General features: G+C 40.8%; 1 protein-coding gene across 1 annotated transcript; it reads right to left on the bottom strand.

Moving 5' to 3' along the window:
* Positions 1–3506: 3506 nt before the first annotated feature.
* LOC112433072 (glutathione hydrolase 5 proenzyme-like) lies at positions 3507–18901 on the bottom strand. Its single transcript, XM_076890598.1, has 12 exons — positions 18146–18901; positions 17161–17288; positions 16979–17086; positions 10906–11083; positions 10657–10817; positions 10282–10428; positions 10017–10147; positions 8972–9147; positions 8714–8805; positions 5437–5543; positions 5157–5267; positions 3507–5070 (listed from the first exon to the last, which is right to left on the bottom strand). The coding sequence occupies exons 1-12, from the start codon at positions 18472–18474 to the stop codon at positions 4933–4935; spliced, it is 1806 nt and encodes a 601-aa protein (XP_076746713.1). The 5' UTR covers positions 18475–18901; the 3' UTR covers positions 3507–4932.
* Positions 18902–20335: the final 1434 nt, after the last annotated feature.

Here is a 20335-nt window from a genome sequence, read left to right as displayed (position 1 = left end):
AGGCCCACTGAAAGCCTACTGTCCATACTGCAATACAGAGGACTAACATTCAAATCCTTTGATAAGGTTCAAATCATAGACTGGGTTAAGACAAACCAACATTGCTGGTGATGTGAAAGATCACATCTAGCAGTACAGTGCAACCTGAAGAAAGTGTGCACCATACATCAAGTCAAACATCTCGGGATCCTACAGGAGGTCAACATCAAGAGTGTGAAGGAAGGTACTTTCCTGGTGAGCTCTGCCACCGAAGTCCTCCAACTAGACAAACCTTCAGACCTCTCCTGTGTTCTGCTTAAAGTGATCAAAGTCCTACTGAAACATGGAGACATGACACTGGACACTTATGCTGTCTTGCATGATGGCTCTGACTGCACCATGCTACGTTCATCTTCAGCTTAGCAGCTAGGATTAACAGGCACTCCTGAGGACCTTTCCATGAGAACTAGCAAATATTTCATGCCTTCACTACTTAGCGTTTTGATTTAGCTCAACATTCATATCCAGCTACTTTCCTCAAGCAATCTACAGACTTCTCGAGTATTTACGCCTACAAACCTTCAGCCAAGTTTCGCAGCTGCACCTTATAAACCCTGCAGAACCTGTGCACTTTGAATCACTAGAGGGGACAGCTGCAAGGGTTGGACACTGCAAGACACAGCAAAGACTCTTGAGTCACAGCTAGAGCTGCAACTGTGCCTCCTGCAGCCCCCTATCTGTTGAGCTTCAGAGGCGTGTTGAAAAACAGTGGCAAGTTGACATTCTACCATAAAAAAGTGAAAAGGAGGTAACAATGTCCAAGGAGGATCAGAAAGCCCTTTAGATACTGTACCGGTATGCCAAACCCTTGTTGAGGAGAAAGGATATGCCATTTTTCCAAGCAACCCAAGAGGCAATATTGCCAAACTATAAGAGTATAGAGAAACATCTAAGCAATGGGTGCTGCAAACAATGCAGAAATTGAAAAACTGGTAAGCTGTGGTGTTGTAGCCAAACTGCAACCGGATGTTACCTCCCAAGAGCAAAGAGAGATGGTAAATACTTCATCACATGGTCCAGCGCAATGGCAAAAATAGAATGGTCTTGAACTGCTCCTTTCATTACAAGGAACTTAATTTGAACAAGACTCTATTGCCTGTCTTGAGTCCTTCCCCGGTTGGAGTGCGCTTCAAGGAGCACAGCATCAGTGATGTAGGGGCATGTTTCACCAGGTGTGCCTACTCTCCAAAGACAAACAATTCTTGAGGTTTCTTTGGTGCATAAACAGAGATGAGCCCCCATCCATACATGGATAGCAGGTCCTTCCATTTGGGAGTACCTGTAGACCATGTTGTGCATCTTTTGCTTTTCAACCTGCTATCAACATGTCGTCCTACACAGCAAACCCACAGAGGATGTAAGGTTTTTAATCCATCAGACAGTGATTCTATGTAGACAATTATCTGAAAAACTGTTTCATCAGTTAAAACTGGGGTGAAGCGCACCAAAGCGTTTGATTTAGTTGTGATCATGTGACCTGTGTGTTTTGAAAGGCATTCTTTTCTATAAGCTTCTGCCGCTTCATAAAGTTTCCTACGGAGCCCCGCAGGGGACATGGGAGAAAAAAAAATTAAGACGGACTTTTGCGAGATCTCGCAAAACAAACTCGGGATCTCGCAAAACTTTTAGCCGCATTCTAAAAGGCTGTAGTAGGTCGAGACCTACTACAGCCGGGTGGAACACCGCTTTCCTGGCACATCGTGCCTCGACCTCCCGGTTGGCTTCGAGCCGGCGTCCGAAGAATGCGGCTAAAAGTTTTGCGAGATCTCGCCGGAGTTTGTTTTGCGAGATCTCGCAAAAGTTTTGCGAGATCTCGCAAAAGTCCGTCTTAATTTTTTTTTCTCCCATGTCCCCTGCGGGGCTCCGTAGTTTCCGACTTGTGATTTCCATAAGGGAAATTTGGATGCAATCCAACAATAAAAACAAGGCAGACATTAAAAACTGAAGAAAAGAATTTATTGTACACAAAGCTGACAGTTTCAAAACAAAACATATCCAGTTTAAGTCCAGGTTATCTATTCCTATCAGTAAAACACATAAAACAACTAAAAAGTTCAAGGTCAAATTTATTTATATAGCACATTTCCATTGATTACTGTGGATATATTTCTTGGAGCCTCTCGACAATGGTGAAGCCCAAACTTAAGAAGAACGACGCGAGCGATGTAGGCCTCGAAGCCTCTTCAGACTCTGGTCTGGTGCGCCTCCCCGCCTGCACTGGAAAAGGATGAATGCGAGCCGTCGAATAAAGCGTTACTAACCGCTATAACTAGCTTACGTTCAGAGATAAATTCCATCAAGTCTGAATTGTGCGCTACACTGGACACTCGCAGATTAGAGATTTCTACCACCATAAGAGGCGAGATATCATCCTTGAACCAGAGCATCCAGGCCTCAATTTCGGACATAAAAAGCGATGTGGCCAGGCATGATAACACTTTAACTGAACTGCAGGCCTGTGCCTCAAACCACTCTGACACCATCGCCACTCTCAAGGCCACTGTGGAGCGTTTGTCTACAGAGTTAAAGAAGTTAGATGAGAAATGTGAAGATCTTGAGGCACGCTCCAGGAGGAATAATGTAAGAATCGCGGGAATACCAGAGGGCACAGAGGGAGTTTGTTTCACAACTTTTGGCGGAGGCGCTACCTCTCCAGGAGAAGCTACTTATCGATCGAGCACAACGTGTATCGACGAGTGAATCGCCAACGTCCCAAACAAAGTGATCCTCCTCGGCCCATCATCTTGAGATTGCTCTACTACAGGGGTCGGCAAGCCTGGGCACACATGCCACGGCTGGGTTAACTGATAGCACGACCATAGCTGGACTGGCCAGCGGGCATTTATTTGCCCGGTGGGCCGATGTGATATTTAATTTTTATGGGCCGATGATTTTTTTTTTTTTTTTTTTGTAACGGTATAAACAATGAAAGGTGGTGGATTGGCCAGATGCTGGTCGATGTGTAAAAATAACTCAGGATATACAGGAGGAGGAGAGACCCAAGGCGGTGAACTGAACTTCAGGTAAGAAGTTATGAACTGCAGTCTATCTGGGTCAGATATAATCCAAGTTTAGATGTTGTTTATTTTCGTTGTGCTGACTTTTTACAGTCAGTTACAATCAGTAGCGGTTTTAGATAAGGAGCGACACGGGCAGTTGCCCGGGGCGGCATCGTGGTGGGGGGCGGCATCACGGGCATCGGCAAAAAAAAATAAAAATTCTCGTACTCATGCTGCCCCGACGTCAGCCAGCGCATATTGGGAATGGTACAGGCACCGATCGGTTTTCTATCGCCCATTTGCTGGGAGTAAGGGCGCCCTTCGTTTGCGAGGTGCGCCTGCTGCTTGCGGCGCAGAGAGGAGAGGGCGGGGCGGCGGGGGATTTTCTGACCGGCTGGAGCAGCATCTAATAACCATCTCGCAAAGTAAAACAAAATAAAAAACCAACAAACACAAACACACCAGACATCATGATACAGATTTATAATTTGCGCCTGCTCGCTGCTGAAGTCAAAGTAAACTTTATTGTCATCTCCGCTACATACAGTCCAGTATATAGAGAGACGAGACGACAATGCTCCAGTTACAGCAGTGCAAGTAAACAAACAATATATATAAGAAGAGTAAGAAAACAAATGTACAGTTTAAAATTTATAGTTTGATGATTTAAAGTCTCACACACAAGCCGTCGAAAGGGGAGGGGCCGGCTGCTTCCAAATAGAGCACATTTCATTTATAATGTTGTAAATCCAAGCCCATTATGTATTCATGATTTGAATCCTGGGTTGTGTGAAATCTCAGAAATGCACCCTAGACAAAGTGAATCTGTGAACTAAGGTGTAGGTGTGTTAGATCATGTTGTGGTGATCCTTGGGTTGGGGGAAGGGTGTTCATATTGGAGTGCAAAATTAAAACCAATGGAAGATGGACAAGAAAAGTTCAAAGCCATCAGGTCCTCAGTTTAGAAAAAAGAGAAAAGAAGAGGAGGAGAAACGAGCAAAAGATACAGGTAAGCAGATGTGTCATTGAATAATGGCAGGTCATCCTGAAACAATCAGAATCAGAATACTTTATTAATCATAAACAGACAGGAGCTCAGACAGATACTGAGGTAAAAAGAAAACCTGCCTCACAAACTGCTTGTCAGATTAACTTTTACCCTGAGCACATCAGCAGAATTACCCACACTTTATAAGAGCAAAAACATAGCAGGATTAATGAAGCTCAAAATCTTAATATGAAAACTAAATATAAAAACATAATAATAAAAAACATTGGGTGGGGGCTGGGGGGTTAAACTACAAATCAATTGATAGATAACTTAGGGCTGCCCTAAAGTGTACCCTACTTTATCTCCCTTCTGGACTATCCAGTGGGCTAAAATCTACAAAGTAAACATGAATTTGATGAGACTTGAAAATATGAATTGTTTACTATAACCAAAGATTTCTGCAGTCAGTCTCAACCTGCTGGCCTGCTTTTTAGAAAGAATGCAGGTCAAAGAAACAGGCATGGGTTTCAAATTTTGACCTGAAAGCTGTTTCCTTGTTTAGTCAATTCTATATGCATCAAAACCCAAAATAAACAAATATTTAGAAGGTCATATTGATTGTAAAAAAATTGAGGCGGAGATCAACAGCAATCCCTACTTTTTTTAAAAATTACATTTCTAGTTTTTACAGTGCTATCTTTGCACATTTTTGCATGAAATTTGGGATTTAACTGATCTGATCGTTGCATTATGTTTTCAATATTACAAACTTTTTATACACATGAGCAAAGCATGAATGATCTATCAGTTAACAGACGAATATAGATTTACCAATGTTGTAGCTACAGCAGTGTCCATAACCTTAAGACCATGCTGTATAACTGACATCACTGACTCTTGGTCTCAGTAACCAGCTGCTTTGCCTTTTTTCCTTTCATCAGACCATGCAGAGATACAGCTGCCCGCCTTTTCCACAGCGTTAACTGTGTTGTAGAATTTTGCTATTTTATGTCCCAGAGCTTCAAGACCATCAACTACATCCTGCAGGGCAAAGAGGAGAGAGACTCAGATGGAACAAGAGAAGTAGAACTTATTAATTTATCATTTAAATACATTGAATAAATTACCTTTTCAAGCTTGGGTTCAGGTTTTACTTCACTTTTAGAGTCTACAAGAACAACAGGCGTAATAATTGCCTCCTTAAGGCTCTTTCCAAACCAAAGGTGGTTCATGAGCGCCTTGGAGAGAAAAAAAAATGAGATGAGAAAGTGATGATTACAGGATAAATTAGGGTGAAGAATCTTGTTGCTATGATGCAAGCTTTAACAGCAAAGACCAGCATCAGTCCACATCAATTTATTTTATTTAATATGTAACGGCACCTTTGTGTGTACCATGCATACATACCGAGGCCACAGCCGGTGGAATCGTTTCAGAACCAGACCCTCCAATCACCAGCGTCTTCGACGGAGACTTCAGCACAGAAGGGGCCATATTGGAGGGAGGCCGCTCCCCTGAGAAATACAACAAAGACCTTGAATGACAAAACTAGAAAACAGAAATCAGTCTGTACACACATATCTGTGCATAAATCATTTACACAAATGTTTCATACACGAATCAGTGACTGTATTTTCATGCAGTATTTTCATACCTGAATTTTTTATACTCTACAACAGGGGTGTCAAACTCCCGGCCTCGAAGGCCAGTGTCCTGCAGGTTTTAGATAAGACTCTGGGTGAACACACCTGAATCAAATGATTAGTTCATTACCAGGCTTCTGGAGAACTCCAAGACATGTTGGCTGTATCCCAATTCAGGGTCTGCAGCCTTAAAGGCCGCATTTTAAGGCCGATTATGTTAAAGTGAATTGTTAAATGTTTGTCATTTTTATGCTTACCATCTCTACATTGTTTTAACTCTGTGATGAAAGAAATTATTTCTTCCCCCCTCCCCAGATTCTCGAGGTTCTGGGTGGGGGCTGTAGTGTTTTATCACAGGCACATCCTTGTGAAGGTCTGTTTGATGTTGGTAAACTTCCTCCCCTTTGTATGGCTTCACTTTGTTATCTAGGGTGAACCATGAATTGGGTGTGGGGGAGACTACCCTCTTTATGACCAAGGATGTTGCTCCTGCTTTTATGCTTTTATGACCCTTTTTGGTCAGCAGGAGAACACACACATACAGTGCCTTGTCTTTGTAACCAAGGGGGGTTATGAGGGGAGGTGTTTGTAAACTATTGTTTATTGTGTGAACGTTTTCAATAAAAGGCAGCGAGAGGAGGCCATCGTCGGGGTCACTCGTAAGGAGATTCGAAGTGCGTTTCTGAGATACCGACGAGGCCTCCCTTGCAAGTAAATCGATTGATCGCTGTTGCCTTGTTTTTCTTTCACGGGAATAAGTCCTGGATACAGCAGGGTCTGAGTTTAGACCCAACAGATTACGTCACAGCGACGCGACGAAGGCTGTCCCAATTCAAAGGCTGCTCGAAATGCTGCCCTCAAATGCGTCCTTCATTTCCCTGAATTTTAAGGATGTGGCAGTGTAGACTTCGTGGCCCAACATATCCCATAATGCATAGCATGGCGGTGGGTGTCGATAATTTTGCCAAAAAAAAAAAAAAAAAACGGCGGATGAGGGGCGCCCGAAGAGTAAACTTTAAGTAAGTACTGAATATTATGTCACTTATTTATGTGCAAATGTTTAATAACGAAGAACATTAAACATTACTGTTGGCCACATGTCGGCAAAGTTATGTGACATTAGTGACGTTTGTGCTAACTTGGTTTTAAAGCCTTTACTTTAAAATATACGCCGTTCAATGGTTGACCTTAATCTTACAGAGAATGATCAAAGCTCATGTAGAAACAAACAAACAAATGAACAAAAAGGTTTCTCCTTCATTCCTGTCAAACAAAGCTGTATGAAACGTTTCCAGCTGTTAGTATCATGGTTGCTAGGCAACCTGGACAGCGCGACGGAGGCTAGACCGTCCCATTTCACAAGCCTCGCACTTCCGGCCTCAGCGGTCTTTGATTACGCGGCCCTTGTGGACCGTTAAGGCTGCGTACTTTAAGGCTGCAGACCCTGAATTGGGATACAGCCGCTGAGGAGGTAATTTATCTGTGTTTGATCAAGGACACATGTAAAATCTGCAGGACACTGGCCCTCAAAGCCTGGAGTTCGACACCTGTGCTCTACAAACAAGTTTAGAATTGCATCCGCCCATGCTTATCAACAAATGATGAAAGTGCACACACAACAAGTGAGTTATCTCTACTGAATCTGTATCAAACTAAAGTGAAATGTCTTTCAAAGTGCAGCTATTACTGAGACTCTGTCAGTGTGTTAGATTAATGTTTGAATGATGCTATGTCCAAACTGAATTATACAGAACCTTGAACACACTTGAATCAATATTATAGATCTATATATAGATTCATCCATCGATTATCTTCAGCTTATCCTTCTCAGGGTTGCAGGGGTGGTGGAGCCAATCCTAGCTACCATAGGGCGAGAGGCAGGGTAAACCGAGGTCAGGTCGCTAGCCGGATGCAGCGCTAACACAGAGAGACACTCGCATTCACACCTATGGGCAATTTAGATTCACCAATTAGCCTAACCCTACTAACTGCATGTCTTTGGACTGTGGGAGGATGCTGCAGTACCCAGAGAGAACTCACACAAACATGGGGAGAACATGCAAGCTCCACACAAGTGGGATCAAACTCAGGGCCTTCTTGCTATAAGGCAGGGGTGTCAAACTCAAATACACAGTGGGCCAAAATTCAAAACTGGAACAAAGTCGCGGGCTAACATTAATATTTATTGAAATATATTTATTCCTCCAGATATAAGAATGAATCTTTTCTTATGGACTCAAACACGTTTTGCTGAAAAACTGAATATGGAACAAACAAAGCTTAATACTAAACAATATATCTATTAGCTGTATAATACCAGTAGGCCAGCTCTAATAGTAATTTGGTATGGCTTTGCGGGCCAAATGTAATTAGGCTCCGGGCCAAATTTGGCCCGCGGGCCAGAGTTTGACACCTATGCTATAAGGCAACACCGTGCCAGTGTGCTGTCCTCTATATAATTTTAAATGAATATAAATATCCATATACCGTCAAATCACAATGGTACATTTATATCATAAGGTTAACCCACTTCAGTAGAGAGAAACCCCCAACAATAAGAAGAGCCCCTTATGAGCAAGTACTTGGTGACAGTGTGAAGGAAAAACTTCACACAACAACACGTTGACATGGAAACAGATTTTACTACAGCAGTAGTAAAACTGTGCCTGTTCTTGAACATTCAAACATTTTAGCAGGCTATGGTATTAAACAGAAAATGCAATTTTAGTCCAAATTCACATGATGTGTTTCAGTTTGGCAAAACATCGTGGAAATGATCAACAAGTTTAGTTTTTCCATGATCAACAAAATATTATGCATCACAATGAATTATGAAATGCCATTTTCTCCTCTCATTTCCTCAATGGCACTATTTTGCCATTAATAGAAATTACTTAAAGAAATATGTCCTGTCAGGAAAATAATTTCAGGAAAAAAATTTAACTCTTTGTGGTATTAGTTTTGAAATAATCCACCTTCCTCGTCTGATTACTTGTATTTCATAAATAATAAATGTAAAAAGCATCCTACTGATCTCTTACCAGGAGATAAGCTATCAGCTCTACCACAGAAGTCAGACAGCTGGTTGTTGAGAATGATTCCAGTGCTTGGAGAGAGGACCCCGGAGCCGAATCTGTAAACAAAAAAACTAAATTAACTACAAAGCCAAGACACTCTTTGTAGTATAGAAATAGTCTAAAAATAAGTTCCTCCATAATCTCTTAAATCTTCAGTTTCAAGAAAGAAAAATATCTGATAGCTGGTTTCTAGCAGTGAAACAGAATGATGCAGGTACTGACTCGTCGTTGATGCTGCTGGTGACAGACACAGCAGATCCATCTTCAGCCAGCACAGATACATGTGTGGTGCCGATGCTGTCCAGATACAAGTTGATGCCAGGATCACGAGTCTTGTCGCTGCTGATCAAGCTTCGTTTGCTGTCTGCAAAGCTATCCTGTGTCAGTTTCTTTGCCATCTGTGTGAAATACAGAGAATTAATAAAATGAATTAATAAAACTAAATACATTACAGAAAATACATTGCTGTCAAGAAATTTATAAAATTGGAGCCAAATGTTAACAGAATTTTGATCATTGATCCATCACTGATGTAAGATGAATGAATGAATGAATACTAGAGGTTATAATATTGGTTAGTGATCAAGCTCAACATATGACTGCCAAAGATAGAGTCTCTGAAATTCAGTCATCTGTGTGAACTACAGAGTATCTGAAAACATCACATTACACAAAATTATACTTATATTTAAATACTAAGATAATAATAACAATAATATATACATACTAAATTAAAGACAAATATTAAGCCAATTTAGGTTTATGTGCTTTTAAAACTTGTATTTATATGTATATGTTTTAAAAGCTACATCACTGCTCAGAATGATGCTGAAATGAAAATGCTGAGACTCAAAGAAATTCTTACAGCACTCTACTGGTTTTCTACACCCTTAGTGCTTCTATAAGAACTTTAATTGTAAGTAGCAGCCAGGTACTGATAATCAAATGCCCCTGATTGATCATTAACAAAGGTGAACACTTCTGTAAAAGCACTTTGTTAACACAAAGTCACAATCTCACCCCAGCAAATTAACCTAAAGTCCAACTGTGCAAAACTCAGAGATATTACAAAAAAACCTCAACTCATTATCAGTGTGCATAAACTGACTGTGGTGGGGTGTAGTTTGTGGATGAGCTGCAGGCAAGGGGTGGTTTGTTTTGTGTTTTGTGATGTGGTATTGTTACTTTTAATTGTTTAGTCACTTAAATAGAATCATTCTTTATGCAACAAAGCAGGTGCAAATCTGTAGGATTTTCAGATACTTACTTCATCTGAGCTGAAGTTTGGATCGCTGATATTTGTCTTTAATTCATTGGCAAATTTTAAAGCTTCAATATAACGGTGATAAAACAAAATCTTTTCATCAGTCGTCTTAGGTTCTGATTCCATTTTGTATCCTAAAAATATTTTTAAAAAAAATTTTTTTTGGATTGAAAACATCAATTCTTAGTGTATCACATTTGTAAAGATTGATAAGGATCATTTTCCTATATGAATCAAACTCTACATGCTAGAAGCAACAATCAGGAACCTTTCATGATGTTGAGGATGAGGCTGAGGATGGCTCCTCCTGCAGGGGGCGGAGGGAAGTACAGCTTATACTCTCCCAAAGAAATATTCCACGCATCAGTCACTTTAGCTTCATACAATTCCAAGTCCTTCCGTGTAAGTTTTCCTCCTGAGCAAGAACAGTGAAACAAATGATTCTGCTGAGTACAAATGAACACAATGAATTTCATAATCAAGACTTTGAATGGATCGAGACAGATCACAGTGTAGCCTGTGAGGGATCATGTTACAGTTTTCCAAAACCAATAGATTTTTGTAATTTGTAATTAGATCATTGTGCCTGGCAGACATAGAAAACGGTCAGAAAGAGAGCAGGATGAAACCCGTCTGATAATACCTGCATCCTGAATGTCACTGATTAAATTCTTTGCTATTGTTCCGTTGTAAAACACATCTGGTCCCTCGTTTGCGATCATCTCCAAAGTGTCAGCCAGTTTCTCAAATTTCACAGTATCACCGGTCTTAAGCAGGTTCCCATTTTTATCTAAATATAACTTCCTGAAAGACAAAGACAGTGAAATAAAGCTGAAACATTCATTGTTTGCTCTTTGTATTTTTGAAATCACATTGTGGGTGTATTTCATACCGTAGTGACGTGTTGCCAATGCGTGGGATGTGTTGACCTTGGTAGTAAGGAATAGGGAATCCTTCTCTGGCTAATTTGATGGTCGGCTGAAAGAGGTCGGCCCACGGCAACTTCCCATAAAGCCGGTGTGCCGCTTCATAACCTCGAATTTCCCCAGGAACCCCAATCCATCTGCTATCTGGTTAGATAGATAATGGATAGTCAGTGCTGGAAAGTCCCACATACATTTGCTCGTGTTTTGAGTAAACTGTAAGGTCCTGACCTTTAATGATCTGAGATGATGTCTGTTATAATTTTGTGCTTTGTAAATACTCTATTCTATTCTGCTCCATTTCAGAGGGAAATGTGTGTCTGTTTGTAACTGATTATGTTAGAGATAACATTTTGCATCTTACAGTTATTTTAAGTTTATTTCACTATATTTACACTATTTCTGGCTCAAAGAAGCATTTAGCATATCTTATATTTACTTTTCTTACTGTTTATGCAGCCTGTGTGCAGGAGTGTAGCACAGAACTCTGGGCCCCATAAATAAATAGTGTCTGTAGCCCCCTTTCTTTCCTTGATTCATCTTTCTCACACATATTCTAATGTCTAATTTCTTTATTTTTTAATGTCTGCCACAAGTGAACTGCTCCAACTACTCCCAGTTCTTATTGCTGTCCATCCCATACTCAAATGCTGTCAAAAGACGCTTCTTAACAGAGACTATGCTGATTCTACATATGGATCCACAGCTTCCCTTCAAAGTCAACACACTATAGACAATCAGGGAGTAATGCATGAAGGTCATTTGTACTCTGCTGACAGGAACATATGGGACAGGGACATGTGCATCCACAGCAGCCTGTGTCTCTGGCCCCACTTTAGCATCTCACAACATTTCCAGCTTCACCTCCACAGACAGATAATCTGCCAGGGAACGAGTGGAGATTAGCCAAATTAGAAACAATGACTGATAAAGATGGACTTGTGAGGAGAGTTAAGATTTGTCCTGGGGAGGAATTAACATTAATTGAAGACCAGAAAATGGGAAAGATGGGACAGCATTCTGGCAAGCTGTCTATTGTTGAACAGCCCATTCAGTAACTGATCTTGCTCTTAGAAGCTGTTTAATGCGACGATTATATCTATATCTGGCCACAACCAGGCTCTACCACAGGTCGACTGGGTCTACCTTTTTTTTCCCTGTTAGTCAGCATGTTATCCTCAGTAGCCTTTTTTCCTTTATTGATTTTATTGACAGCTTTTTGTCTACATGAGGTGCAGGAACAGTCTGCAGAACAAGGGAAATCATACTTCTTACTCCTCTCAAAGGGAACAAGGTGGGATTTTACATCTTTTAGAAGCTTCTCAAATGTGATCATCAGCAGAGATCTCATTCCATCTGATTTAACTGATTTATTTATTCCATATCACTGGTTTATTTCCCAATTCTCTCACCACCCAAAGAGATTGAGCTGTAAGAGAAATCAGTCTGTTAAACTACAAAAAAAATCTGTGAAAAGAAAATGTTTTTGTTCTTCTGCTTCTTTTATCTGGAAATACAACCTAATCCTGGTCCAGATTGCAAATGCTTGAGTACTCCTTGTGATTTTAAAGCTTGAACGGGTCTTGGTATCACTCATTTAAATGTCAGAAGTCTTCTTCCCAAACTTGATTTCATGAAAATTTGGATGAAAGAGTTATATACTGATATTCTTACATTATCAGCAAAGTGGCTTACAAAATCGGTTACTGACAAAGACATTGCAATAACGCGCTATAATCTTTTCCGTTGCGACCGCACCAGAAAGGGTGGCGGTGTTGCAATTTACGTAAAAAACAAATTCCATGTTACTGTCCAATCATCAGTATCTGTTTGTAAACAGTTTGAACTTCTTGCCCTCAAGCTCTAACTTTTGAAGGGCTATTTTATTACCATTGTGGGCTGTTATAGACCCCCCTCAGCTAGTAGTGAGGCTTTAGTTTCACTTAGTGAAAAACGATCTACTTTAGATTTTAATGAAATTGTGCTGGCTGGAGATTTCAACTGGGACTGGTTGTCTTAGGGTTAGGGTTAATTAATCTAAACTCGCTTTGTGAAACCGAAAACCCAGAGTTTTCGTTAACTCAGGGTATACTTACTCAGAGTTTGCACTAAACCGGCTTCCTGAAATAGGGCCCAGGGCTCGTCGGGGGAGCTACTTAGGAGAATGTTGGAGCTCCCACTGGCGTGGGATCATTGAGTTATCGTACCAAGTTAGTGTGTGTCAGTATATGTCAGTGCTGTTCGTATATACCTGCCGAGGGTTAGTGTTGACGGCTGCTTCTATGGTTTCCCTGCAGGAGGAAGAGTGGTCCAGAAAGGCAGCACGCACGGGGTGTGCGGAAACACAACAGCAGGGAGCACGAACACAGACGTCGGAGGGAAGCATGCACACGGGGTTCAAGGGAGCAACGGGGAGTTATTGTGTTTACAGCTTTTCACTGTAAATAAAGAGCACTGTTTGCATCGCAGAGTCTGCGTTTTGGGTCCTCCTTTCCCCACATCCCCACGGTCTGCCAGCCAGACCATGACATCAGCTCTCCAGTCTACTCAAAAAAAGGGATGCCAGAAAAACCAAATCTGAAGCGGACTGGCTGATTTTTAGACAGCTCAGAAACCGTTCAACTTCCTTAATTTAAAAGGCCAAATCAGAATTCTATCTTTCAAAAACTACTAAACATCTGAACGATCCTAAGAAATTCTGGAAAATAATAAAATCTTCTTATGGAGACATAACTACAAATGAGATGCCAGCCTTTGTCGTAAAAGACTCCTGCACCTTAATGGAGAAATGTGATATTCTAAACTGCTTTAATGAGCTTTTTCATTCTTCAGGATCTCTATTTGAATCTTTATATCCAGATTTAAAACAGCTTAATCAACAGGAGGCTCTCTCTGCAACCACTCAAACTGAATCTTTGGTCCAACCCTTCAGTTTTTCTCCACTAAATGTTTTTGAGGTCCACAGGGCTTTAAATCTGTTGGATCTAAATAAATCTGCAGGACCAGATCAACTTGATCCTTATTGTCTTAAGTTGGCTGCAGATTTTATAGCAGAACCACTAACTTACATTTTTAATCTTAGCCTCTCAAAAGTGAGATCCCTGTAATACAGAAATCTGCCTGTGTTCTCCCTTTGCTGAAAAGAGGTGATCCTTCAGATGTTAATAACTACAGGCCCATATCTAAATTGTGTGTTCTAGCAAAAGTTCTAGATTCAGAGTTTAGCTGTTCATTAGTGAACAACTGAAAGACTTTTTTGACAAAAATTCAGTTCTTTCCAACATCAGTCAGGATTCAGAAAACAACACAGCACAATAACTGCTGCTATTTAAGTGGTTAATGACATCATTGATTCAATGGACTGCAAACTTCCTCTTTTCTCCCAGTATCCAAGTATCCAAAGAAGTTCCACAGGGCTCCATATTAGAGCCATTGTTCTTTTCTCTTTACATAAACAACCTTTGTGATAATTTGTCAAATGCTGCATTTCATCTTTATGCAGATGATACAATTATCTATTGTTCATCTCCTTCACCAACCCTGCAATTTCTGCAGTCTGCCTTTGATGTTTTTCAGTCCCATTTAACCCAACTTAAGTTGGTGTTAAATCGATAGAAATACAAGTTCGTGTTATCCTCAAATGGCAAAGAGTTGTTAGCTACATCTCCTAAGATTACAACAATTCAAGGAACTGAAATTGAAATGGTCACATCTTACAAGTATCTAGGGATCATTATAGATCAGAATTTGTCATTTAAAACTCAAATTCAAAGGCTTGTGTCGAAGTTAAAACTAAAACTAAGTTTCTTTTTTAGAAATCAATCCTGTTTCTCCCTCCAAGTGAGAAAACACTTGATTCATGCAACTTCTTTACCTTTAATGGATTTTGGTGACCTGCTTTTTATTTTTTAATGCACCTGCTGACTACCTAAAGAGGTTGGATACTGTGTACCATTGTGCTTTACTTTTTATTACTGGTTATGGAAATTGTGTACATCATTGTTCTTTGTATGCTGCTGCTAAATGTCCATCTTTCCATATTTGTAGACTCTCCCATTGGTTGATGTTTATCTATAAACCTCTCCTTGGGCTGGTTCCATCTTATTTATGTGTTTATATGTGTAAAAACCACAACCAATACAGCCTTCATTCGCACAATATCATACAATTGATTGGCCCAAAAATCAGAACAGAATTGGAGAAAAAGGCTTTTAATTACGCTGCCCCTGCTTCCTGGAATAATCTGCAGGAGGAACTGAAATGATCAGAATTGGTTACCTTGGGGGAGTTTAAGTCTGTCTTAAAGGAACGAGAGAATAACTCTTTTACTCAGTGTCATTGTATTTAATGTCGCTCTTAATTAGATCTGTTATTGTATATTTCTCACATGTTTGTACGGGATATTGTATTTTTTTAAATGTTATATACTTATGTGGTACGTCTATTTTGACTTTTGTTGCCATGATGCCATGGCTCTCTTGGAAATGAAATTTTTAATCTCAATGAGATTTTTTACCTGGATAAAATAAAGGACTAATACTGTATGAAGACCTTATGTGTGGACATTCTCTGCAGACTCGATTAGAGTCTATTAGAGTTGGCTGTACCACAGTCACCTTTCATTATTCTCTGGGCTGCAATTGCTTATTAATCCTTTTTTGTCTTTTAACAAATGCATTTAATAAATGCATTTTAATATTGGAAATTCCCCTAGGTGGCGGTGTTGCATTTTAAACATAAACATGTTGAATGGGCCAAAGCTCATTCAACAAGGACTGAGGCAAAGTGGAGAACTGTTCTAATGTCAGACAAATCAAATTTTTTTTTAGAAAATGTGGATCCTGCATTCTGGGCTAAAGAGTAAAGGGCTTTAACGTTGTTAAGTGCTGCTGTTTTTGCAGCTTGTTATCAACACTCAATTCAAAACCTCTGAAGGTATGTAATTATTTTACTGCCTATAGAATTGGCTGCTTGCACATCTGGCAATGCACCAGTGCTGAAAGGTGTACACAGGCAACTTGTGCTGCCATCGAGTTGACATCTATTTCAGCAAGACCACGCTAAACCACATGCTGCATCTATTACAATAGCATGGCTTCACAGAAGAAGTACCTGGGTGTTAAAATGGCCTGCCTGCAGTTCAAACCTTTGACCAAGAAAAAACACATCGAGTGCATCATGAAATGACAGATATGACAAAAAGGACCCAGGACTGTGGAGCAGCTATCCTTTGGCAAACAAAAAATGTGGGTTTTTTGACCCAGTATTTGAATTTCTCTGGTCTTGTTATATATTTCTTTGAAGAGGTATAAGATCATTTAGGTTTTTGTTGCTGACTTTATTATTATTATTTTTTTCCAATAATTATTATTTTCAATAATTAAATAAGAATAGTTGTGCACTCTTTAGTGTATTAGAGTCTTGACTTTAGTTCAGTAGATGAGGTTAGAGGTGAGGAGGAGGATGACATTTTAACAAGACACCAATCATGCTGTCTCTTTCCTCCGCTTCTTTGATGACAAGAACCCTCTCAGGTGATAAAACAAAGGTATGATCCTTCATATCTTGAGTTTGACTTGCAGATTAAGGTGCAGAATTTAAAATATATCTCTACAGATAACTGACTACACCTTTAAAACCTTTGTGTTACATCTTGTGTATCATTTGGAGAAAGACCTGTTAAGACCAGTTTGGAGAAAAACCTGACTACTTCAATCTCTCTGGTTGTTTCTGAAACTAAGGAGCATGTATTTCATGGTGTTTATGCTAGATTATTCTGATAGTGTCATATACGACACCGACTCATTGTCTTTAATATCTGCTGACAGCCAAACCCTCTGTAGTGGTTTGCTTTATCTTTTTTCTTTTCTTTTTATATTATCCCAGTTTTCCTTTTTGAGGAAAGCTGAATGAGGAATGACTCACAGTGTGCATTAGCAGTGACCTGTACAGAATAAATTAGCTGTGTCATAAAGGTGAGTCCAAGAGCAGATTAGACTAAAACCTTATAAATATTAGCATTATGCCAGATAAACAGCCCACCTTGCGGCCACTCCACGGTCCACTCTGTGGTGTTAGGACACGACTTAAGCAGGTCAGAGTTCACGTTGCTGGGGACAGTCTCTCTGGAGGTGATGATTTTCACTTTACCTTTGAAAAGATGACATATTACTACATTAATCCACAGCAGAGCTGAGCAAAGAGTAGCGAGGGTGTCTTGTTACCGGAGCTGTCCATCACAGTGAATATGACCCCGCCTCCAATCCCCATGCACTGTGGGTTCATGATGGAGGTGCACAGCAGCGCAGCAATGGCAGCATCTACTGCAGAGCCATTTTTCCGAAGAATGTCCCTGAAAGAGTTCATCGTTATCACTTTAGTGTTATTGTTATCATGTGTGCACAATTAATTTAATTTTAATCTTCATCAAAATTGTAATGTCCCACAATTAAATTGTCATGACAGAACAAAAAGAACATGCATACTCTCTGTCATATGGACCTGCATGAATAAACTTTCTGAATCCTTTATCATCCGCAACTGAAAATAGTTGTGGATGATTACTATACCTTTCTAATCTGACGTTGTTGTCCCTGGCTCTCTTTCTCTCTCTCTCCCTCCTGCTCTGTTCCTGTGCTACTGCCAGTGTAACTACCGCCCCTCCCCCCTCATCCCAGCGCAAAGCTCAAATGCGGAATGAAGCAAAAAAAAAGTGCAAGAGGGAGAGAGGGTGAGAGAAAGAAAAAGGTGGCCATGTCATTATGTCATTAGTTTTTCTTCTTTTATACCCTTTCTTGCCAGCCACGCTGTGGAGTACTTGGACTCGTGTGATGGAGCATTGTCCTGCATGAAAATCATGTTTTTCTTAAAGGATGCAGACTTCTTCCTGTACCACTGCTTGAAGAAGGTGTCTTCCAGAAACTGGCAGTAGGACTGGGAGGCTCGCGATAAGGAGCCGGCTTGCGTCGTTCACGTCAAAGACCCGGCTCTAAGAGCCATTTCGTTCACAACTGACACATCACTAAGGCACACACAAATTCTTTTTACACATACAAATCCTGATTTACAAGTACAAAATATTTATGACCACAATTTGAGCCCATATGTTCGCAGTTCTTGGAGATTTTTTAGCGTTTGCATTTGGATCAGTGCATAATCGTATGTGTAATGTGAAAAAAAAATGTATCAGAAGTTTCAAATGTTACTCACTTTCCAATCTCCGAACAATTCTCGGAGTCTGCGGCCACTGCAGCTTTTGAGAAACGGCAATTAGGGTCCTCGTCGTCCGACGGGGCAACCTGACCTTTACTTTCACATAACCATACCCCTAACCAAATACTACCAACTATTGCACAACCAAAAAACAAAAAACAAAAAAAAGAGAAGATGGCGTGACCGTTTGGGCTGCATATTTTGGGACAACAAGAGAAGCAAGGTAGTGTCACCGTAACCCCCTTGGGGCTATTAGGAGTCGTATTTGCCCCCTCAGTGTTCTTGCTGGTGCGGAAAGTACCACGCTCCTCGTCTGACTCAGACATCGCTGTTTTCTTCTCTGCGTAACCGTCAGTAGTTCACTTCCTCTGAAAGTTTACCGCTTGTTGATGATTCCCCAGACAGCACAGCTACGTGTTGCGCACATATTTCCGCTGTGTGGGCACTGATAGGCGCAGCGTGGCGCAGACGTGTTCATTGGTAAGCAGAGGTATCTGCTACGTCGTTTGACGCTGCTTCTCTCTCTCTGGCCACTCCACACAGAGAGGGGTCCGGTAGCCAGTAGCGGTTTTTGATACGGGCGGTTGCCCGGGGCGGCATCACGGGCATCGGCAAAAAAAATAAAAAAAGAATGGTCGTACTCATGCTGCCCCGACATCAGCCAGCGCATATTGGGAATGGCACAGGCACCGATCGGTTTTCTATCGCCCATTTCCTGGGAATAAGGACGCCCTTCGTTTGCGAGGTGAGCCTGCTGCTTGCGGCGCAGAGAGGAGAGAGCGGGGCGGCGGGGAAGTGTCTGGCTGGCTGGAGCAGCATCTAATAACCAACCAAAATAAAACTAAATAAAAACAAACCAACAAACACGAAAACACCAAACATTATAATACAGATTTATAATTTGCATGTTTTTCCGAAATTCAGGCGCACCGAGTCAAAGTCAAAGTCAAAGCTGCTGAAGTCAAAGTAAACTTTATTGTCATCTCCGCTACAGTCCAGTATATAGAGAGACGAGACAACGAGGCTCCTGTTACAGCAGTGCAAGTAAACAAACAATATATATAAGAAGAGTAAGAAAATAAATATACACTTTAGGACCAGGGGTAAAGGGATCAATAACAATTTAAAATTTACAGTTTGATGATTTAAAGTCTCACACACACCCATCGAAAGGGGAGGGGGCCGGCTGCTTCCAAATAGAGCACATTTCATTCATAATGTTGTAAATCCAAGCCCATTATGTATTCATGATTTGAATCCTGGGTTGTGTGAAATCTCAGAAATGAACCCTAGACAAAGTGAATCTGTGAACTAAGGTGTAGGTCTGTTAGGTTATGTTGTGGTGATCCTTGGGTTGGGGGATTTGTGTTCATACTGGAGTGCAAAATTAAAACCAATGGAAGATGGACAAGAAAAGTTCGGACCGATACGGTATCGGTCCAATACTGACGTAAAATACTGAATCGGATATTGGAGATGCTCACGTGATAGAGCGGCTGAGTGTATTTGTAGCCTCGCTACCAAACCAGCATTTCATCTGGGATGAAGTTATCTCAGAGAGAAGTAAAGCAAGTGTGTAAGTTCATCTCTGAATGTTTGTAAAGCATTCCCACGTTAAGCTTAACAACCGATATATGGAGCGACTGCCTCTCCTTGCTGCTACTTCAATCATGAAACTGATTAATGATCAGCTGATCGGCTTTTCTGTCGGAGTCCGTCTCTCTTGTTTGTTTTTGGCCCACTTCGCTCCAGAAAGAGGAAACCAGCGGCTGAACAACAGCAGCACGTTTAAGCTTGATAAGCTGTTGTTAGAATGTATTTAATATTACTTTCTACACCAGGATCTTTTTCTACGTAGCTGACGGCTGGTAACTGTGCAGGGGCGGATCTAGCAAAGTGTAGCCAGGGGGGCTGATAGGGCATGAACAGGGAAAAGGGGGCACAAAAACATACTTTTCTTTCTTATTCTCATTTAAAATGTCTAGCTTTTAATAAATAATTATCTGAATCTTACACCCAATGTTTTAATCTTATGTAAAATATATAGAAGTCCATTACTGTATATGGTAACTGTTAAGTCTAATATACGCTAGTACAGCGGTCCCCAACCTTTTTTGCGCCACCGACCGGTTTATGCCCGACAATATTTTCACGGACCGGCCTTTAAGGTGTCGCGGATAAATACAA

The sequence above is a fragment of the Maylandia zebra genome, linkage group LG12, assembly GCF_041146795.1.
Source record: "Maylandia zebra isolate NMK-2024a linkage group LG12, Mzebra_GT3a, whole genome shotgun sequence".
In the NCBI taxonomy this organism is placed as follows: Eukaryota; Metazoa; Chordata; class Actinopteri; order Cichliformes; family Cichlidae; genus Maylandia; species Maylandia zebra.
Note: the sequence above shows the minus strand (reverse complement) of the source record. Positions and strands in the feature narration are given on the sequence as shown.